General features: G+C 33.4%; 1 protein-coding gene across 1 annotated transcript in view; it reads left to right on the forward strand.

The window, feature by feature from the left end:
• LOC124359165 (ras-related and estrogen-regulated growth inhibitor-like) overlaps positions 1-24,984 on the forward strand; it is a 223,770-nt gene that overhangs the window by 45,529 nt on the left and 153,257 nt on the right. The window contains exon 3 of the mRNA XM_046811680.1: positions 8,652-8,708. Coding sequence (XP_046667636.1) covers positions 8,652-8,708 — 57 coding nt within the window. The remainder of the gene's footprint in view (positions 1-8,651; positions 8,709-24,984) is intronic.

The following is a 24,984-nucleotide window of genomic DNA, read 5'->3' on the forward strand; positions in this document are numbered from 1 at the left end:
ATCACACAACCCATGTTCACATTTTAAAATTCCCCAAAAAGCACCCCTACCCCCCAAATTGGGCCCTTTAGGGGCATTTTTCAAAATTGAAAATAATTTTAACGGATTAAGAGAGGCCAAATTATGGAGAAAAGAGATAGAAAAGGTGTGGAAGACAGTTATTAAGACAGCTGTAAATACTGCACGGGTGGTCAGACTCACCCTGTATAATAAAAATAACACAGCTCTTATTGGAGAAAACTTAATTATCTCGATTTTTGAGTTGCATCTGATATATGAACTATAGTTTAACCAGCGTACGATATTAAGGTAGTACAAGGTTACCAGGTACAAGGTTGTTAAGTATGGTTGATATTTAAATGCTTTAAAATATTCTTTCACACCTTTTAAAGAAAATAGTATTAATGATAGATAAAAAGTAGTGCAAAATAATTCATTCCAAAGTCATTCCACGAGAAATATTAGGCATTATAATTTTAATATTTCTAGGTATCTGACGCCCAAAATAATATTTTATAGCGTGTATAATACGCTATAAAATATTATAGCTGAAATTTATTATGGCTGAAATTTATGACCTGTATTTTCATTTATAAAAATTCCATTTCATAACCACAATATTAAAAAAAAAAATGAAATCTCTTAACGAATGTATGTTTTTTCATGAAAGGAATATATTGATTACAAATTTAAGAAAAACTTTACGCTTTGCTTAAACATTTTATTGGATTTCCATTGACTAAACTGTATTAAAAATGTATATTATCTATTCCGTAGCTACGAGCATTATATAAATAATAAATCAAAATAGTAATGTTCAGTTTTGTGACAAAGTTACGTTAAATGTTGTTCATTGCTTGGGTTTTATCACATGCTGAAAGAAGCAATTACAGAAATAGCCGATTTAGTACACAAGTCATTTTATGTTATTACTACAGATTGCACGTCACAGCGGTTTTATATTACTGCTTTCGTTTTATTAAACAGTCAAGCCTATCCATTCTACCATTATATGTATCATTGGGATATATAGGTTAAAACAAATATATAAAGCATTACAAAATATTCTTTGCGCCCATTAAACATTGTGAATATTATAAAATAAATGCTTTAGTTTAGAACAAATATCTGTTTCCATCCCTTAACGTCGAATGGAAACATCCATCATTTATGTTAAATGTCCACATGTTTAGTTTAAGTTAAAATCAACGAGAATAGTGGCCATAATTTCTTTAGATTCATATTATGGGGTATTACAAATGATTTTCAAATCAAGTGGATAAGATATTTTTAAATCGTTAGCAATATTCATCAGTATTGCTTAAATGTTTTTTTTTTACTATGTATTAGTAATTTCAGAAAACCCAAATTATATCAAATTTACATTTAATAGTGCATTTAGTATTTATGAAGGGTGGTATATAACTCTACCCTATTCTAGTACTAGTGGTACTTTTGATTAAAACAGATTAATAGGATACAATGGTTTGCCAAAAATGAATTTATCTTAACAAGATTTATATCTATGAAATTAGTTCAACACTACTAGAGCAATACGATAGTTGCAGTGACTCTCCATTTACGTTTTAAAACTTTATGGTGAAAACATAAAAAAGTATTGAAAGTCACAATGATATTTTCTCAATGGTGTACGTGTATTTTTTCAGTTCTGCAAGGACGTAGTAAAGTGCATTTCTTGGGAAGACAAATCTTGTAGGTTACCTACGTACAAAGTTCAAGACTAAAGTCCAAGAACTCTAGAACGGTTCTTGTAGTCAGCTAATATTCCAGTTTGGCGATGCCCTCAATGAAGATGGTCGCCAGATGGTGCTGGCTGTGCGTCAGCATCTTCTCGCTCAGCACAACACTGCAGTCAGCGGTGTACTCGGTCGCCACCTCACTTCTCCTGAGTCACGTTACATCTCATGAGGCGAGAAATCAGCATATTTCATGCGGATGTTTCAATTTTATCTCCTGTGTCTGTCCCCGCGTGTCATTCACTTCTCCTTCTGATCTTTACATCCTGACATCAACCTGAAACATGACATAAAAATATATAATGTTTACTGCATTGTCATGCTGAAATTATTTTATTACAAATTCATTTTAAAATTAATGTAATTAGTTTGGTACTCACCCGAGATTCGTTATAAAAGTATTCTACTCTAAACAAAAACATGGTATAAGTAAGCCACAACACTTGTCGCGTAACAGGCTTAGCTGAGGTATTTAATTGTGTACTTTGTAAGTTTAAGCCTAAACATTATATCCTCTTGAAATATTCTACTGACATACAAAAGGACAGAAAACCATACAGAAATAAGTTTTTATACTCTCCGGCAAACAAAAGCGAAGTTGTGTCAACCTACTGAGGCAGATTGAGGCTTCAGTGATGCTCAGCCAAATCACATGGTTGAACATGCAACAGCATCATTGAAATGAATGAGAATTTGTCTTTGTAGAAATGAAGTTGTGTACAAAATTTAAAGTGTATGGTCGAAAAATAGCCTCCTCTTCCTTAAGATACTTTACATAGTTAGGATACAATTTTACTATGCCACATGCCAAAATTTCGTATGACTATACTCAGTTTGTGTAAAAATATATTTCTCTTGTAATTTCATGTTCCCGTAAGACTAATGCAAACATTTTTGCTGACGCTCAGGCATAGAGTGACATTTGCCATCTATGTTTCCTATGTATAAATGGAGCTTCATGTACAATATTAATTGTACAGATCAGTTAGTTCTAGAGATATCGTGCGGACACAAAAACAGACAAATGTAATTTTACTGCCCCCTGAGTGAATGCTTCGCAAATGCTCTGCCGATAAATACTATTTAAAAACGTTTACAATGGCGTAAATATGAATATGTTGCTCACTACAGAACTGTCATTTATCGACAAATCGGGAATCCCGCATTAAAATGGAATTGCTCTAAACCTGGCCGTGACCGAAGTGACTAGTGTAAATAATCCAATGAGAGACGGACCAATTGGCCGCAGCATGTGGGTTAATCCTGTGACTTGCCGCCAAAACTGTCAGCTGATAGGACTGTTAAACCGGACTTTATAGCCGGTTACGCCCTTACCGACAAATGAACAAATTGCAGGTCGTTTTAATACCATTAATTTTAGTCCGATTATCGCACTGACAGATATTCGTTGAGCCGTGGCTTTTGACTGCAGTGACATATTTATTGCATTTAAACTGTTGTATCTTCCCTGATATTTTATATGCACATCCGAGTCCGTCCATATGGCAACTCTAGTTAACTTGTAATATTCAATATAATATGTATTTTAGGACAAATATTGTTCTTGGATATGGCCTTATCAGATTGATCGCTCAACTTAAATTGAGACTAAAAAAGATGACAGCTTTTCAACTAAAAATTGAGTTCAATAAAACTATGAATACAATTTTATGGACTATTCTATATAATAAATTAATTTGTGTGTTATAAAAACTATGATAAAACAACTTTTATTTATTAATGAAATAAAAACTTTAGTTTTGTTCACGTTTTAGCGGCAAATTCAGACTCATGTAACTGTATTTTTATATTTATAAATTGTGCAACAAATTTTCATAAGCTATTGAAAAAAGTTTTGATTCTTAGATAAGATATACTTACCCACTGACTAAAATGTAATTAGTAGATTGTCGAAATTGTAATAAGTCACTCTTATTATCAGATACCGGCAATATTTAAAACTGGCATAGAATTATTCACTTAATCCATATGGATATAGAATTCTTTGAGAAACCTAGCTGGAAGTACACGTATTATTGTTTTTACGGCGTATTTGCTTTTGGAATCTGTTGGTTTCTAATAGCATCAAGGCACTATAATTCCTTTTCCTCTCCAAGTTCTCAAAGTTTACAACCAACACACAAAAATCATGAAGAATCTTTGGAAACACTGGTATCATATGTACCAGATTGTGTTCTTTCTCTAGCATAAGAGTCCAGCCACTGTAACATTAAAGGTACCAAGGAGACTATCTATCCAAAGGACTTTATGCTCTAGATTAGATTCTCCACACGATGTTATCAATAGATATCTAGAAGCCTTCTGTAGTGGAAGTTCCAGCTTCAGAGACTACTACCCTTTAGAATTGTTGACATTATTGGTTTTACCTCCCTTTTATAAGACCCCTGTAGCCTCCATCTACTGCCCTCAATGGCCAAATTGTCTCAGAAAGCTCATTTCTTTTTGAAGCTCCATCTTCAAAGAGCTTTCACCATCTGGAAGGTCCAGACTAAATCTCTAGGAGCTCCCAGTCTGTATGAAAAAAGAAGGCGGAGAAATGCGTGTCACAATACAAAGATGGCATGTAACATAGTTTACGTAATCTTACCTGAATTAAATAGTTAAACATTAAGTCTCTTTACGTCTGTCACATCACCAAATACGTCCAAACAAGAAGAAACGCTGCATCAAATGATATTGTGTTCTAAAGCGCAACCGATTCCGGACATGGACATGACCGGTTCGAAGAAGCCGAGAATCACTTTCACTGCGGCTGACCAGTGCCCAGTGTTCAAGCCCAGCGACAGGTGCCCCCGTGTAATCAGATCTGGCCTGCCTCTGAAATATTCGTCCACGGTTGACAAGTCGCGCACACTTACTTCACTTTCATCCTACAGTATGTGCGTTACAAGATGTCCTTTTTTGTGAGAGATTTAGAGATTCGGAAGGATATATGATTTCGTCAATTTAAAATTTTACAATAAGTTAAATTTAGTAAAAGAAAATTGAAATATCTTATCATTCCGTGATGAACTTTAGATATTAAAATTAGTAATTGGATTCACCAAACATGGTAGTGTACGAATGATATATATATTTTTACAGTACTTTTTTAAAGACGGCTGAAGGGACTGACATTTTTATTTGTGATTATTAAAATTTTTAATAAGTAATAAATATTTATTTACAAATACGAAATATTTATATTTAATTTTAAAATATATTTTATCTAAGTAAAAATAAATAAAACATATCTATATTCATGTACAGGCTGCAAAAATCTTATCCCTATCTTCATCTATTTTTACTTTAGCTCGGTTATATCATTGCCCAAAATTAATACTATAACTGCCTACAAACTCCTCGTGGATTGATCTACAGATATTCTCTACTCTCTCAAAACATAGTAAGTTATCTTAAAAGGCTGGGATCCTAAATTGATTTTTAAAATTTACAAAACCAAAAAACTGATAACAACAAATTAAAACTGGGGGAGCACGGCTACTACTACAAACCGCAGTCCTTAATTTGAATTATTCTGTATTTGCTATTTCTATCAGGGTATTTGGTCTTCCAACTAATTGTTAGATTCATTATTTAAATACGTGAGGTAGAATCGACAAATAATTTCAAAATTGGCTAGTTAAACCATTTTTGGGAACTGTATGCTGTAACATGCTTGCTTGGCAAGTAAAGGATGCGGCTTTGAGTCGTATTGAAACTATTTTCTATGAAATAATTATTCTTAGTGAAAATTAATTAGGTTAAATAGGCAAATTTGGCAAATGGTGATATTAAGGTCCCATACATAACTTGTATGGCATAATTTTGGCTGTTATTTAAGAATATCTATTATTTTATGCATATTAACATAAGACTCCTGCACTCTTAGGAAACCAGATTTTAAGAAAATAAAATTCAGATTTTAAATATAGAAGAGAAATACGGCTTATTTATTTAAAAAGTGGCAGATGCATAAAGAATATTTTAGATGTTCATGTCAAAGATATTAAGTAATTCACTTCTGGTGAAAAAACTTTTATAATTAATATTTGTATTACTTACAGCAGAATTAATAGAAAGAATTAATCAGTTTTCAACAGGTGAACGGAATTTAAGACACACGTAAATTGTGTTTTAAATTTTAACATAGCCATTAACAGTAAAGATCAGGAAATATAAGAAGAAGGCAGAGAGATAACAATTAAAGACAACACTGAAATATTTTAATAATTTGACAGGATGAAAACGTTTGAAGTTGATACGTACTCAATGTTTTCAAAACTAAATTTAAAACCTCATGAATGATTGTAAAAGTTAAAATTTTACACTAAAACTCTATACCTTTATGTTTTGAAACTTCAGTGTATTTTACCAGATATGTGCATTGTTTTAAAGCTGTACTTCGTGAGTGGTTCACTTGTTAAACGAAAGTTTACCAAACTATTTATTGTGCACTTCCACTAAATTTGTTAGCTTCCAATAAAAGGGAAAGAAAAACTAAATCATCTATCATTTTTACGTGTGAACTTAAGTTATTATTTACTAAGTGTGGCCTTAAACTTATTGAAAAGTCTGAAAGGCGAAAGTTAGGATGTGTAAAATTTACTGTATTGAATAATTGTTGTAGTGAGGTTGTTTAAAGACACTATATCCTTTTTTTATTAAAATCAAGTTTATAGAGCCCATTATTTATTTTATTCCATTTGAATTGACCTCAACCCTTACAATGACGTCAATCAAACAATTATGGAAGGAAATGCCGTAGTTTTTTACACTTCTCAGAGTACTGTTGATTAATAACTTATTAGAGTATTTTTCAATGTTGTAATTATTAATATTTTTATTAGTTTTAGTTGTTATAAGTGAATTGTTATAAATTAACTAAAAGTTTCCCACGCAGCTTTGTTCATGGTTTCCTACCGATAAAAAGGAACGTGATCGGTATCTTAGTTTTAAATGGGATCCTATATACTCCTGATATACTATTGGATAAACTCTATGCTCAAGAGCGGTGAAAATAGGTTGAAATAAGATGTGTAGTTAGTTACTTTTAACCTTACTTTAATCTTTCAAGACTATAAATGTAAATAAGTAACTATAAACTGGTACTAATATTAATTATTAAGTCATAAAAGTAAAACTGTAAGACAATAAAATGTAACAGCATTTTGGACTTGTAAATAATAATTCGTTTGTGACATTGACTTTCTTATCATAATTTTCATAACTTGAGAGGTCATTGGAGTGCTGCCCTTTACCAAATTTTATATCGTTATATTTTGTGGTACTTCCTGAGCATTATTGAATAAGTCTGTTATATTGAATAATATAATGTTATATGAAAATGAGTCTTATTTGTAGAGCACTGTCCTGTTACACGATACATATACATTTAAAACTGTGTCATTTTACCTATTACATCAAAATAGATAATTTTAATATAGTTTCCACCATTGTGGCACAAATAAATGTGTGTGTGTGTGTGTGTGTGTGTGTGTGTGTGTGTGTGTGTGTGTGTGTGTGTGTGTGTGTGTGTGTGTGTGTGTGTGTGTGTGTGTGTGTGTGTGTGCGCGCGCGCGCGCGCGCTGAAACATGTTGTAAACACAACTAAAATCACAAAATCCATTAATGTTTTTTCATAAATAAATGGATATAATATCTTACAATTACAAAAATTCTATAAACAGGCCTAGGAACTCTTTAGCGACAATACAATAATTAGGGAGATAGCTTGATTTTTAAGCTCTATTTCATTATCCAATTCAAAATGAATTACATTATATGGTTTTGGAATAATAATTGTTTGTGATCTTTCATCAAAAGATTTTGTAGAGTAGTAGTAACCTAATATCATGGAATTTTTCTTAAGTTAAAGGTTGTATTTTTTAATTCGATATCGGAAATTCATTGTGCCTGAAATAGTTTATAAATACAGTTTACCTATACAAATCTTTGTGTGAAAGTTTATTAGCCGTTCTTAAAAGTTTTTCGTAATTTCTGTTTCCAATAAAAAATTACTTCTCGAATCGTTTATTATAATAACTGAGGTTAATATTTTTCACCGTCACAGAAATTAAATATTGTATTAGCACACTCAGACATTCAAAACAGTTAACATGTACTTAAGGGAAATTTTATGGATGACCTAATACAGATTTTGTTATTTCTCCAGTGTTTATTCATAAGCATTGATTCTCTTAATTAATTATGAGTTTGGAATCATGCATCCATTTATTTATTCCACTAAAACCATTTTTAAGCATTTTATAACAATGTTACATTTTTATGGGTTGAAGTGAGCACATCATTAGCATAAGCAAACATTAAAATTCTAGTATTAATTATAATAATAACACAAAAATATTGGATTATCCTATAAATTTGTAGGCTACGTCCTTGCTTGATGATAACTATTTGAGCTTGTAATAAATTATGTCACCTCATGTTTTTACCAGGTATTCAAAGATCGGTTTTTGTAAGAGAGGTAATATATCATCTGAATTGATTGCGTTTATATAATTTTATATCAATGCCTATATTTTACGATTTAGATAGTCGTATATATATATATATATATATATATATATATATATATATATGTAATTTAGCGTATGAATGTTTAATTGTTTGATCTTAACCAAATATTTTAACAGGCTAAGTTTAGTTTTTCATTGATCCCTGAATATATGAATTTTGACAATGAAATGCAGTTATAAATGCATACTAAGTATGAGCATACCAGCCCTTTCGATTTGCTTCTCAAACTAGCAGACGTTTAACTATACATATATTACTTACTTCTTGCGGCTACTTTCCCTTGCTTTCTTTATAATATTATTTATTTTTTTTCCTTGTTCAATGTGTTTTATTAATTTTAATTTTTTGTTACAGCTGTGACAGTACGATATTTAACAAAAAGGTACATCGGAGAATATAGCTCAACGACAGGTGAGTGTATTATTCTTATTTATTCTTTTTTTTACAAGAGTTGACACTAATTGTCTTGCTAGTCATTAAAAGTGTTCATCAATTAAATTGCACTTTCAGAAGAAGTTCCTATTGACTGCATGATATACGGTTGTATGTGGTATTCTAGACTGAAAAAAAGAAAGACGAAAAAATGAACATACTCTGTATCATGGTAAATAATAGTAGAAATTTCCTTCTCGTCGATTCAGCTCTATTTTCAAACAATTTGATGTATTTTTGGTTGTTTATATTGATTTAAGATCATACAAAACAAGCAATGAACTATTTTTACAATTTCCTATCTATCAAAGATTTTTAAATATTCTGAAATTATAATATTTTTAATATTTTTGAAATACAGTGATACTTTTTACAGCATAAAATAGGAATGGTAATATAGATAATTTTAAATATGTAAATAGTATTTTATGCAGATAAAATTTATTTTTTATGTACCTTAATTAATTATTTCAAAATAAATCATTATTTACAAGTAACTGCTTTTTAATAACTTTCTAAACTTTACGAATGTATTGTGATACTAAGTGATATTTGCCGTACCTTCACAACTAACCAGTCATATGGAAATAACTTTATTTGAAGACCCAGAGAGGAAATTCGCAGCTAGTTTTCATCCTCCGGTTTATAACACAGTCTCTCCTCCCACCTTTAAATTACAGGGTCCTCAGAGAGAACCGAGTTTGGGGGCCTTGAAAAGTTGGCCAGTGGGTCAGGACACCTAGCTATTAAAGGACAATACACAGCGTCTATTACGACGCGCCAAACTGAGCTGTGGCTTCAAGTTCTACATACAAAGGCGTTTCTGTATTGCAGAATATGTTAATTCGAGGACATTAGTATTTCAGTTTGAATTGGTGACATTTTAATCTTAAAATTATTTCCCATAAAATGGTCTTCAATTCCAAAACTTCTAGTAGTTACCTGCGGCTTTGCAACGTGATTTTCTATTAAATAACATGTATTTTATAAGAATATGCTTTATAATGACAAAACAAATGCTCCGGAACCTAATGATAGCCACGGTAAGATATTCCAATATCCTGATCAGTTTCAAAATTACACTTTCTTTTATGTATAATGAGCGATCACTGCTTTGAGGTCCTGAGGCGAAGAAAGAAACATTTGTTCTAAATACCAATGAAACAAGCAAATGTCTCTGCGATAATCCATAATATTTTATTGAATGGCTTTAACAGTTTCAAACACACTTGAAATATTTAAGGCCAGAGTGTAGGAACACTAAGTCTGTCATAGTTGTAGTTAAAAGCACATATGATGTAAAATGACAAAGACCTGTAAACGTTTTTAAACGGAAGCGGACATTTTTATTATACATATTATTTAGGTTTTCATTGTGCTATGTCACGTTCAGCTTGTCAAGACGCATTTCCGGATCAGATAAATTATATTACGGACACGGCATAGTAGAAAAAAATACTGTATGTTTGACCGGAGAAGCCTATTTTAGTCAAAAATTGTCAACTTCCGGCTCTAATAACGTTTGCATTGTTGTTCCGATCAAAATGTTGGTCTTAAAAGTCTACTTGAGTAAAAAAGCGTGTACTTCTGTCCATTGTAATTTATGTCCAGTATTTTTAGTGTCGTAGTAATAGTAGCATTAGCATTGTTTTCACATACATATACATACATAGGTAAAAAGACTCATCTTCGATTAAAAATCCACTACTTCCTGTCATTGGGATGTATTTCCGATACCGTAAAAGTAATAGCATTTGCATTGATGCCTTGATCAAGAAAATACGATCAATAAGTTGGCCTAAAAATTTACTTCAGACAAAACGCTATTTTCGGCTATTATAATCTACTTAACGTTTAAGGTCTTTCGAGTGCTGATAATCAGTTCATAATATACAGTTACCTGTGAGAAATTTCACCTTTCTGGGACAGCTGTACGCTTCAAGTATAAGTATAATTTTTTTAAGGATTCCATCTCATAAAACCCCTGTGAGTGGTTGATCTTCATTAAAATCCTTCGTGGTAACAGGCAAACAGTTCCAGCTCCTAAAGTGATAGATTTCAATAATGCTCAAACAACTATAACTCAATGCAATTTCTGAATACTTCCTGGTTAATATAGTGGGAGGGCGCGTACATGTAAGATCCGATGTCGGATTTAGACCGACAGGCGGTAATGACGGGTTCTACAGAACGGGTCCAGTATCGGCTAATTGAGGTCTAGTGGTGATGAATTCCGTCGACGCGACGCCGCAAAGGAATCACAAACATGATAAACATAACAAATGACGGGTTATTAGGGTCTGTTTCTTAGTCAACAGCCGCTCTTAGTGCCTGCCGTTCGTTATAAGGAAACGAGGACTGCAGGATGTTATTGGACAATGCAGTAGCTCATGATGAGCTATTTAGTGGTGGTTTTGACTAGACTCGGTTATAGCATGGCAATTTATAGCAGTATTATGCATCTACTGTTATGTCAACTCTTGATGTATTTTTTAGTAAATTCTCACATAAATATTACACAAATTATAAACTGTTTTAAAACATACAGAGTGCTCACAAAAGGGTGTCACAAACTTCGGTGGCTGATAGTACTCATCATTTCAAACAAAAAGTTTTATATAAATGTAGGTCTAGAAATGTCTCGTTTCGCCGCTTGCCGCCATTTTGTATTTTTTATTAATAAAATCATTATCTCTATTTAAGCTTAAAAAGGAAATATGGCACGTAATAAATATATAAAATATAATTAGGTTAATATTTTTTATATTAACGAAATTGTGGTTTTTTAAGTAAAATAAGAAAAAACCAGTATAAGTGATAAAACATTTACGAGCACTTACTATTGTACTCCAACGGTACTTCTTTAAACGAAATCCGTTAATGCAGAAGCGAGCACCACTTTAAAGATACGCTTGCACAAGCCAGGAGCAACAATCAACTGATACCTGTCAACTGTGACATGTTGTGCGCTCCCGGCTTGTGCAAGCGTATCTGTAAAGTGATCGTGCTCGCTTATGCATTGGCGGATCTCGTTATATCAAGTACCGTTGGAATATTAATTAAAATGTTCAAATACTTGGTGTCAATTACATTTTATATAACTATACTATTTCCATAAACGATACATTTCTCGACCTATGTTTTTATTTTAAAAATTATTTGGAATAATGATTATTATCAGGAAACGAAGTTTGTGACACCTTTGTATGACCCTGTATTATTATCAGTATAATTACTGAAGTAGATCAAATACCTAGTTAAGTACAATAATAATCAATTTTACATTCATTTTCATTATAAAAAGGGATTGTATCCATAACCTAAAAAACAACCTCATGCTCATTCTATAAAATAAATCTCAAAATCCAAAGAAGAATTGTGCACATACTTTAAGAGTAAAGACTTTCACATAGGTTGGTTAAGACAGTAATCATATTAAATTGAAAATTAAATCATAAACAAAAACGTTTTTGTTGTAATATTCTCATCTTATTCTATCTCTTATTTACAGTGCAACTCAAGTAATTTTAAAAAGCAGTGTCTACAAACAGTGCAATACAACTATTAAAAGTTTGTTTAAAGATTACTTACATTCTGATTGTCATTGTCAAAATTTTTTTGTTATATTTAACAACTGTTATTATTCTTTAATAAGTTTTCATAATCTGATTGCTTTTTACCGTGCTGAATTAATCGTAAAGTATACAGATTCTGCAATTTGTTAGGGTTAACATTTAACGTATTTACATTCAAAAATAAAATAATGATAATTTTATTTCTTCGTAATTATATCTTAAAAAGTGAAGCATGCTTTCGAATTCAAACACTGGTGCCGATGAATCCTTTTGCTAATGGTCTTCATATAAGGAGAACTTTGTGTAGTTTCTATGTATAGTTGAAAATTTACGATCGCCAAATTAAAATGTACATAAACGAAAAATATACATTTTTATTTGCATGTTATTTTAACTCCACGGTTGTAAAGCACGTTTTAATTTATTTCGACATTTAAATATTCCTATATACTTTAAATGGAAATTCTTACAGCTAAAAATGAATTTAGTTACTCCACTATCAATACAGGCCATATTTTGGGAACTATATTCAAAACTAAGTAACGCGTCTGAATAAATGTGTATTATTACATTCATGCCAGAGCAATCAAAGTATAGAAAATGTAAAGCTATAACTTAATTCATTCAAAAAAACTTCATCCTAATTCGTTATGACTCTCTGCCATGTCCCGTAGGGAACATGCACCAACATAGAATTTCATCTTGTCTATTTACAAATAAGCGGAGTATCGAAAGGCCTGGCAGAAAATAACGAACGTTTTACCAACCAATCCACCGGGTAAAAAAATGTAAGTTCCAAATTATTGTACTCAATTTCACAAACTAGTAATTCCATGATTTGTAATTGATAGCATGGTTCCATAAGAGCTATCTTTATGTTTTCAATAACGCTCAACCAAATTCCGGAAAGTGACTTGCACCGTCATCAAACTCCGATGTTCCTACAATTAATATAGAAATGTAGCCTTATGTAAAATTACAAGTTTATAGTTCAGTTCGTTCTCTAAATATTGGATGGACAGACAGACAGACACAAATAACATTTTCCCAGCCGTTCAAATTATACACTTCGCTGACGCTCAGCAATTTTTGTTTTAAATTGAAAGTAGTGATAATTTTACCTTATATATTGCATGATATTCAATATAAGTAAGAAAATGTTTAAAAACTTTCTTTTCGATGGTGTACTAGTTTATAAATCTATTTCTCAAATAAAGCGTATAACATTAAATCGAAAACTACAACTTTTCGAAATCAAAAAAGTATATTAATATTGTAATACTAACTAGTATCTCTCTATATTTTTTTAAAGCAATGGCCATTTTTTTATAAATACTCATATCCATGTATCTATTAATCATTGACAAATTCAATGGAAATTAGCCAACGACCTGGATGATTAAGGCGAGGAGACGGTGCTGCAGTGAGGTTAGGTGTGCTCGTAAACTTTGCTCAACACTACTACAGTGTTATTAGAGACGACAGACGGACCGCTTAGCCGGGGCCGTACGTCACAAGTAGGTTGGGGGAAAGGGATGAGAGTACTTAATAAGTTAGTTATACATCACCCTGGCTGTGATTTATATCGAGTTGGTTATGGAGAGAGTATTACACAGTTATCTTACCCTAAGTTTACCTGCAAATCATGATGACAACATTTAACGAAAGATTTGGAGTATAGGAGTTCCAAAAGAACCTTCTTTGATGCCATATTAATATTTATCTGAGCTATTAGTCAAGCCTAGGAGCTCGAAAAATTTAATTTCTGTCTCTCCGCGCGATATCTCGAAAACGAACTCACTTACAGGTTTTAAATTCCTAAAACAAGACAATATGGTATGTTATACTTCTAAATATATGTAAATATATTTCATGAATTAATGTAAATTTGTACTATCATCACTTTTTTGTAGTCTCATTAAAGTAGTTTTGGAGGAAGAAAACTGACTTGAATTATATTTGTTTTCTATTTCAGAGTATAAATTTATTTATTTAATTTCAGTAATGCATGTTGCTGTTTAATAATAGCACTAATTAGTAATAGGTTATATAAGAATATGTAGCTTTGAATTTTGCGCTTTATTAGTTACTTAAAGTTTGATGACAGTACAAATAATTTCAGATTTTGCAGAAAACTTTTACATTGGTGTTATGGGTAAACGTATGGCAAATATATATTATATTTACATTTTGTCTATGAATTGTTTAAACACAGTACAATCATATGGAATTTCAACAGCTTGGTAAATTAAGTGTATAGTTTAGGAGCTTAGGGGTATTTGGCACTTTAAAAGTACGTAATTTGGCATTTATTGAAAGAAATTTTTTAGATAAGATTATATTTTTTATAGCTTAATACACTTAAAACCGACAACCAAATACATACATAGCTATGATAGATAGTTTTATCACTGTCAAAAACCTAGATAAATACTACGAATTCGAGAAGGGTCTGAATATGGCTAGCTGGCCCTGATTATAACTTTAACTTGCGTTTTGAAGATTTTAAGTGTGTGAATTTAAGAATGTATGTTCTGAGAAAAAAATATAATTTAATATTGTTTGCTCTTTTAATAACCACCCATTTGATTACCACCAAAACAACTGCGGCTGACGATCGATTTTATTCTTCGAGCTGATGTCTCCATCGATTTCAAAAAAAGCCATACTCTGTGCTTATACAACTCAAATTATTGAATCAAGGCTCCTGGACTAATAGATACATTTTGTACACAAACTCAGTGGAGCTTATTTCGTGTCACGTGATGTGGCATACTTCTGCCTTGCCTATACAATATAGAACCCGTATATTCTGTGATAAAAAATACATTACAGTTCATAAATAAATTAAGATACGTAAATTAAACATTACTCTTACATAGAGATGCCAAAACGTGTAATTGATGAAGAGTCAATTCTAAAAAAGGTTTACAATATATAAAAAATATACATTTTTATGTGTCAAATCTTTAACCAACAGTCATCTACCTACATGACATTTATTTTAGCACCATAAAATCAAACAAAAATGCTGGACTTTACCATACCTGAATAAGTTGTCAATTAGTCATTTATTGTGCTGCTTGATATACATTTTGTTTGTGGTTACGTGCCACGCGGTTGTTTATATGTGTGTAAACCACAGTTATGCATCGATTTCATTAACTTTCTAAAAAAGCAACTACACAGATTGAAATAAATCTTTTATTAAATTTAAATTAACCATACGACTTATACATTTGTTAGAGAATTCGTTCAAAACCACGTCAGCGCTTCTGAGCGGGGGTTTGAATCATTAAGAAACATACAGGTTCCTGTGGTGTAACAACTCCTTATAGAAAGGTCCTATAGATTTTAAACATAGTAAATATATTCATCTTGTGACCATAAGGAGTTCTATTGATATTGGGGTCAAAAGGACACAGGGTAAATAGCTACAATCCGAGAAAGTCTGGAAATCGATAGTCAGTTTGTTACACTTTCGCTACATTCTGACATGTTCTCCGTTTTATCGGTGTATTTCCTCTTGCTTCAAAGAGGAAATGCATACATTAGGGAAATTTCTGAATACCATGCACTCTTGCTTTAAAGGGCGTTCTTTAGGGGTAGTTTGTGGTGGTGGTGGTAGTGGTTGTTACTGCTGTGGAGGTAACACGTCCGGTAATGAGCTATGCAGAGCCAGAGGCGCGCGCGCGCGCGCACACACACACACACACACACACACACACACACACACACACACACACAGATGAAGACACTAATCATCGACCAGAGGCAAGCAGTAGTCGACTGTATCTATTAGGCATCTTAAATTAAGTGATAACCACAATAACATAACCGTTAAAGTCGCCGGCGGCAGCCACAAATTTGACTGTGACTGTTTAAAGGTCAATGGCAGCGCTATCTAAATTTTACCGCATAAATTTCTGTCCCATTTAATTTGTTTCTAGGAGTGATAAAACTAAGTGTGTCTCTAAATAATTACATGCTTATTCTTTTAGGTATTGTGAACTTAAATATGTTATAAACGTTTTATCTTGTAATAATGTAAAAGATAATTTATTTTCGTAATGTAGTAATGAAATTCGTTGCTGTATAAAAGTGAACTTATGAAGATAAGAATACGTGTTATTTTTTCATGTTTATATGGTTTCATCTATAGTTATATTAAAAATTCAGTTTTCAGTAAAAAAACTTTCTTTTAGTTTATTTTATACATTATTTTTTTTCATTTATGAAATATGAGTCATTGCTTGCATATTTGCTTAATGTATATGAATACTTGAAACTATTATATATCAACACAACATATATAAATATCCGTTTTACTATTCAAAGGTAAAATAGTACATAAGCGGGATGATAATTAAAAATGAGAGAGAAATTATATACTTCTATCTCTTTATCTTTCTCGTGACATTCATTATAGTCTTGATATACGTTACGTCTTAACTTTGGAATTTAAACATAGTAATTAAATTCCTGAACATCGTATTCTACTCAAAGACAAAGTCGGAGATTGCAAAATGCGGTATTTTTATTGTTTACCACCCTATATCCTATATTAAGGTGTGTGTGTGTGTGTGTGTGTGTGTGTGTGTGTGTGTGTGTGTGTGTGTGTGTGTGTGTGTGTGTGTGTGTGTGTGTGTGTGTGTGTGTGTGTGTGTGTGTGTGTGTGTGTGTGTGTGTGTGTGTGTGTGTGTGTGTGTGTGTGTGTGTGTGTGTTTTGCAGCGAACATCGGCTGCTTCTACGCACGAACACATTAGCTGAAGAGACGAATCAAAGTCGAAACAGAAAATCCGCAAGAGCGTTAGCTCAAAGATAAAGTGAAGTCAAGTAAAGATATCTTATTTTACCAAGTAAAGTTAGGGCCCTTCCAACAGTTAACCTAGGGATCAACGGCGTAAAGGTGACTTCCGAACCCCCACGAACGGAGGGGCAGGCTGGATGCTTGCAAGGACAGGATCGCTCAGCGGTCGGTCACCCATCTAAGCAGCAACCACGCTCGACGTTGCTTGATCCGGTTATCTTGCGATAACCGTTGTACCCGCTATTCTTTTCTATTGGCATCTCCAATCTCTTTGTGACAAATCATTTTCCCTTCATCGATGTGTCTTGCAATTGTTTTCATGCAAAGGCTTTGTCCCAAAGAGATCAGTGGCCCTTCTGGGATCCGAAGATCGTAGAGTGCAGTCACCCTTTTGGGATCTGTTAGTCCGTGATGCCCAAATCGCAGTTTGATCGCGTGTAAATGCTGACTTATTCTTTGAACTAACGCTCTTTACATTTTTGCGATTTTTTGGTTTCGATTTCGATTTGTCTCTTCAGCGAAGGAGTTCGTGCATACAAGTAGCAGATGTACACTGCAACACACACACACACACACACACACACACACACACACACACACACACACACACACACACACACACACAGAGAGAGAGAGAGACCTTAAAACAGGATTTCGGTAGTAAACAATAATATTAAATCGTATTCTAACCGTCCTTGATTCTTTTTGTGATACGTTGTCTTACAAATCATAGCTTATGTGGTCTACGTGAGGAATTCGACTGAACATTGGGCCGTTATGTTAGATGCTATACCTTATTCAATTGTTCGTTTCCAGTCTTATATATGAAAGCCAATTTCCAAAAAAAAGAATACTGAACATTAGTGTGTAATATTTTTTTGAAGCTAGAAGCATAAATGTGACCTAGAAATATTCTGAAGTGATCAAACCATTATATCTTTCTTGTTCTTTGTATTGACGAGTGATATCCAAAAAAGAACAAAGTCCTTTCTTGCGTGTTAATTTCTTCCATAGAGGTATGAACAAAAGTGACCGAGACATTTCCTGAGTACTACTCGCCTACAATGTGTCATATATCTTTTAAGAGCACAGTAATATGTAAGAGGAGGCAATTGCAAACTACTCTTTAACATATGAACAGTTTATAGCACAGCAATCTTCACAATCTGCCAGTGACAGCCGTGTTTTTAGCCTTAACTACCCGGTCTACGACCGCCTCTAATAGAGCTATAACTGTCATAGATCGATAGTGAATTGTGCTGTCTCTACATTCTACGCTCGTTAAACGATTGCCTTTCTTTCGTTTAGCAATAGTGAGTAGTATTTAAGGTGTTATTATGCATTTGTAAACTTGTTGCGGAAAACTAATTTTCCCTTCACTGATTAATTATGAAGGATTTCACGAACTCCTGTTTTGCAACATATTTAACATATATGTCACGAAACTGTTGTAATTGATTGAATAATCAATGAAGTAATTTATTTATAACAACTCTTCCACAATTTGTTATATGAGAAACCCCTACAATACCAAATTAATAACTAAGTAATAAAAATAATTGATGTTATATATAAACTATAACTAACCAATAGTTATAAGTAATAAGAATGTATCACTAGTCAAAAGAAAACCAATACCGTACCATTGGGAGCATCAGGAATGATAGCCATCTTAACATTTGCTTCTAGTTATTTTAGCTACTCCTTCTTCGAAACTTTTTCTTCTGTCTTGTATTTCAAAACTTCTTATTGTATCGCCTCTAGTGTGAGCAGAGATTATTATTACCTTATTCATATTATTTTTTGTTCAATTATGGAAATGTAGTATGCAGTATAGCTTATCGGCATGCAAAAGTCTGTACTTAGTAGTATATTACAATTGAAACAATGAAAGATGTCAACACTGAAGGCGAAAGCTGCAGCTCAAGCAACCCAGTAAGTGTACTGCGAGGCGGAGATGACCATATCAGTGCTTATCTAGAATCTGCACAAGCCTCTTGGCCTCTGCCTGGGTCTTCTAATACATTAGAACCTCATGGATTTCACTTTCCTGATGTGGCATGTATTCCACTAGTACTATACTCATCGTAGCTCAAGACTTTCCGATATAGCAGCCTAAAATATTTGCGTGGACTACCAACAATAACTGAACATTTTTCTCTATGACATTTCTTAAAAGTATACGATATATTCATTTACAGAGTGCAAACTACTGGGAGCCCATGTAATACTATTTTTAGATGTACTTTAAAATACACATTTCTACTAACAAGAATTTAATACTAGGTTAGTAGGATATCGCAGATACTTCAAAGCGGGGAATTTAAGAGGTCTGCCATGACTCGATTTGATATTAAAGTTCTCAGGTTGAATGTGCTCATAACTGTCACGTGTCTTTTATAGTCAATATGGCAGCTATCAACACTAATTTTTTAGAGCTTGTTAACTTACAGATTAAATTTAAATAAACCAATACGATTTGACAAATTCGTTTAGAGATCACTTTAAACTGTAGGTAACTTTGTTTACCAAGTGATTGAACATTAGCTGTCAGCAAATTTATGTTTAAGAAATCAGCTCAACAACACTGCATACTATTTTAATACTCGTTTCGTGCAGAATTCTTCTCTCAATACTCTTGATGTGAAGTGCATTATAACAATCACTATTGTACTGTAGGATCCCAGACGAATTTGCAATACATAAGCACGTAACCACGTAACCGTTTTACTTGGAATCGTGAATTTTTTCTAAGAAAGATTTTGATCGTCCTCTACGCTAGTGTTGGTGAAGGTTTAAATACAAGGGTATCGAAGAGTTAAAAATATTAAAGTATAATTATTTCCGAATCAAATTTCTCCTAGATTGACACCCTTAAAACCGACCAATTTGATACATATAAATGGTAACTGGTAATTGGTCCATTGACCAAATACACAGACTGAAGGCTGTTGCTTTTAAGGATCTGTACATGGTTACGTAACGAAAATGTAACATATATTAACCTGTATTACGGTTGGTTTAAAATGTGTCAAGTAACGAAAAATATTATCTGAGAAAACACTATATATTTAATGTGACCTACCAATTCGACCTCCAAAAGTAGTGCGGCAAGCAGTCGAGTTTTCTCTTAGGGTAATTCCTCGATCGATTTCAAGTAATACCGGGTTGTGTGTTTAAGCAATGAAAATTAGCTCTTAGCTCCGGAACTTTATGTAACACAGGCATCTTCAGTGTTACGGTCATAGGCGTTCTTGCGACAATCGGCGGAGTGCCTCGCGGAGACGCACCGCACCACCCGCGGGTTAGGGCCTTGACCGTTGTCCAGCCGTGGTGCGACGCAGGCCACGGCTGGCCCAGATGTGCCTGCAGAGAGCCCTGTGGACGCTGCGGTTGTCGTGGCTTGTGTTATGCTGGCCAACTAGTGTCTGCCCCCAGCCATGCTAATACCCATTGTTTGCCAAACTCTATAGTCCCATTCGCCTTTGTTTTATATTAATATTTATGTAAGTGCTGAATTTGTTTTACTCTGGTATAATGCTGAATTAAACTATGGATATTGAATAATTCACTGCCAAGCCACCTACTAACATTATATACCACGATAATTTTTTTAATATTTACGAGTTAGCTAAGTTCGCTTCAGCATTATTTGATAATCTCTTATAATTCAAAGTTCCGCCAAATTATACCTATGACTTCCTAACTTTCCGATTAGCGAAATATCTGGACCACGTTAAAGTCTAAGTTCAATTCTGATATGATATATATTTTAGTCCAAACGTAATAGTCTGAATATAGTTAAACACAATTTGTTTTACATTCTTGAAGCTCTTGTCTTATTGGAAATTATATATTAATTTAAACAAACTCTCCAATAATATGAAGTTTTTATTTTTGTGAGGCCTTTCGTACTCAATGAGTACATCTTCGGACTCACACAACTGAATAAAAGTAATAATAACAATAGTAACATAAACAATTTTGTACTAAATAAAAACATATATCATTAAAAATACAAAGAGGTAATCTTTTATGACAGCACAGTATGTTATATGTATATATAAAAATAAAGTTTATATTTAGTTAAATCAAATAAAGTAACGGTGAATTTTGGAAAGGCCCAGGTTCGTTGTTTACCAGATTATTTTGGTTCTTTTTTATAAAAATGGTTTCATATGCATCAAGGAATTTTTTTATTTTGTACTTCTTTTAATAATTTTGCATTTGAAAAAGAGTGTCTAGTTTGAAGTGCATGTTTTGCCATGGCTGATCTTTATTCCTGTTGGTATTTTAAACATGCCCTATGTTCCTTAGCTCTCTGTTTTAACTTTCTTTTTGTTTGGCCAATGTATTTTAAACCGCAATTGTCACAATTAATTTGATAAATTCCAGATTTTTCTTCTTCATTAATTTTATTCTTGGGATTTCCTAATATATTCTTTAATTTAATTTTAGAATTTGTAGATACATTAATATTGGCATGTTTCTTAAAACTTTTAGTAATATCTGTAGATAGATTGTTGTAGGAAACAGATATCCATTTTTCAGGTTCTTTACTTTTGATTTGATATAAAGTTGTTCTAGAATTTCTTTCAATAATTTTCTTTTTCTGGTTTATCATATTGTCAATCATGTTAGTTTTGCAGCCATTAAATAAAGCAGTTTCCTTTACTCGTATTTTCTTCACTTCTTTTTTATAATTTTCTGTTGATAATGGAGTATGTAAAAGCCGATGAATTAAATTGTGAAAAGCTGCTCTTTTTTGTGAAGGGGGATGAAATGAATCAACTGGGATGAATCTCTCATTTTGTGTTGGTTTTCTGTATATATCGCATTCAAAATGGCCAGTCGTATTTTTCATAATTATTACATCGAGAAATGGGAGTTGATTGTCATTTTCTATTTCACAAGTGAATTTGATAGAAGGATAAAGGGAGTTGAGAGAATCGATAAAATTTTGAAGATTTTGTTTCTCAAGACTGCAGAGATCATACATTCTTATCCTACATGTCTCTCGTGTTAACTGATTGTGACATATGAGGTTGCCACGTTATATCATAGTTCTGTACGACATAAGTCCACAAGTAATCATGACTATGAGACAGCGTAGTATATACAGCGCAGCCAGCAATAGAGAAGATGCTACGCATGACTGCAGGTGATGTACTCTCATGTTCCGCAGATCTCTCGTGTCAACTGATTGTGACGTATTAGGTTGCCACGGTAAATCTTAGTTCTGTATGACATAAGTCCACAAGCAATCATGAGTATGAGACAGCGTAGTATATACAGCGCAGCCAGCAATAGAGAAGACGCTACGCATGACTGCAGGTGATGTACTCTCATGTTCCGCAGATCTCTCGTGTCAACTGATTGTGACGTATTAGGTTGCCACGGTAAATCTTAGTTCTGTATGACATAAGTCCACAAGCAATCATGACTATGAGACAGCGTAGTATATACAGCGCAGCCAGCAACAGAGAAGATGCTACGCATGACTGCAGGTGATGTACTCTCCTGTTCCGCAGATCTCTCGTGTCAACTGACTCAGACGTATTTCTTTTCACGTCCCCCCATACTACGATACGACACGAGCCAAGTAGTAGTCACGAGGACGATACGTCTAGTTACTTAATATAAGAGTTTACTGATAAAAAGTTTTATTAAAATTAAAACGTTTCCTGGAAATATGTCTTTTTTGTACTAATATTAATAGCTTTCAAGGTTATGCCTACAAGGATGCAAAGCTCCATGTGAATAAACATACAGCAATGGAATTTGAGCTACTCAAGTGATAAGCTGCGCTAATACTCAGCCAAAGAAATTATCTCCTACTATTTATGTACATTTTTAAAACAATATGGCATTACCTAGCGTTGCCGATGTATTAATGTTGGAGATAGGTTTCACTAGTGAATATTAATTATTTTACCCAAACGGTAAAGAATATATTCCTCATGCTTTATCTTATGTTGCATTATCTTGTTTGAAGAAGTGGACATTTTTTATCTTTGTTATAACACCTATCACTCTAAACGGTAAGTGGTCATTCCTGCAAAATAGTGCATCATGGTAAAGTTTCTGAACCATTTCATGTACTTTCAGGAGTTAAACAAGGATGTATTCTGTCTCCTATTCTCTTTCTTATGGTTCTTGACGTTGTTTTGAGAAGGGCGCTTAACAGACCGAGAGGTATACAGTGGAGGTTGGCAGAGAGATTGGAAGATCTTGATTTTGCAGATGACCTATGTTTCCTTTCCCATACCTTTGGTGATATGCAGAGCAAGTTAAATGACCTCAGATTGGAAGCAGCTAGAGATGGACTCAGAATTAATGTTAAGAAGACAAAAGAAATCCGAGTCAATAGTCAAAACCAGGAAAATCTCAAGATCGGGGATGAAAGTATTGAGAGAGTTCCTAATTTCTGTTATTTGGGAAGCATGATAAGTGAAAATGGTGGGGCAGACGAGGACATAGCCAGCAGAATACGTAAGGCAAAGCAAGCCTTCTCACAATTGTGGCCTATTTGGAGATCGGCAATGATAAGAAAAAGCACTAAGTTACGGATTTTTAATAGTAATGTGAAGTCGGTTCTCCTATACGCCTGTGAAACATGGAAGGTAACTAAACGGCTCACAATGAAGATTCAGGTGTTTGTAAATCGCTGCCTACGTAATATTCACAGGATATGGTGGCCAGATACTGTGACAAACGAGGAACTATGGCGTAGGAGTGGGCAAGAACCAATCGAATTGACAATCCGACGCAGAAAATGGGGCTGGATAGGTCATACAATGAGACGAGACCATAACAACATAGCTAGACATAGTTTTGATTGGAACCCTCAAGGCCATAGAAAAAGGGGCCGCCCAAGGATGACCTGGAGACGGACAGCAGAAAAAGAGTTGAGAACTGTAAGAAAAACCTGGCAAAACGTGAAGCAGATGGCTGAGAACAGAGAGGAATGGCGTGACTTTGTGGCAGCCCTATGTTCCACCTAAGGAATAAAGGAAATAAGTCAAGTAAGTCACTCTAAACGGTAAAGTCTTCATTATTTTATGACTATATATTTTCCCATGATAGCTTTTAGTATTTTTTTACTCACTTAAAATTCTCAGAAAATTTTAAGGGAAGTAAGCATTTCACTTCCTGGAGTAATGCTATCCACAACGTAAATGATTGCGACTCTGGAGACTTACAGTTTTAACAGAGCTGTCAACCTAACGATCGCGTATATGATTTTGAAAAGTTATGCTTGAGTTTCTTCTTAAATCAACAGGCATACACGAATATGATATCGATTAAGTATAGCATTAGAAAAAGAATTTAGATTGCATCCTGGCACAATATTCTCCTGATCCTGACACGCGGAAGAGATGAACTGATATCCTGACTCAGTACATCTCTGAGTCAACTTATTCAGTTACTTAAGTTCGTGGGGCTGATTTTAAGAAACCGGAACTATTTTAATGAAGCAGTTTTATGAGAATAATCGCTTTTAGTCACTTTTTGTTAGGAACAATTATATTCTTATTTTAAATTTTTAGGTCGTTAAGTCCTCAGAAAGCAAAGAAGTTGGAAAATAGTTTATATGCACTATGATGCAATAGAAAAGTAAGCATTTAATTGTGCACTTGAGATGATGGATGAATTTCATGTATGTAAATCTGTCCGTAAGATATCTCGGGCTTTAACTGACCTATATACTGTTTTAGGCAATTTTGCATACAGCCTTATTTTCATACGCAAAATCGTGAAGCCACACGTGGTGTCAACCTAACCGGTTTCTCGAGGTCCAAATAAAAACTTCTAATGATAAAATATTTACTTTTTACAGTACGTATATGGTTTGGGCTTGAGAAAGTG

The sequence above is a fragment of the Homalodisca vitripennis genome, chromosome 4 (assembly GCF_021130785.1).
Source record: "Homalodisca vitripennis isolate AUS2020 chromosome 4, UT_GWSS_2.1, whole genome shotgun sequence".
In the NCBI taxonomy this organism is placed as follows: domain Eukaryota; kingdom Metazoa; phylum Arthropoda; class Insecta; order Hemiptera; family Cicadellidae; genus Homalodisca; species Homalodisca vitripennis.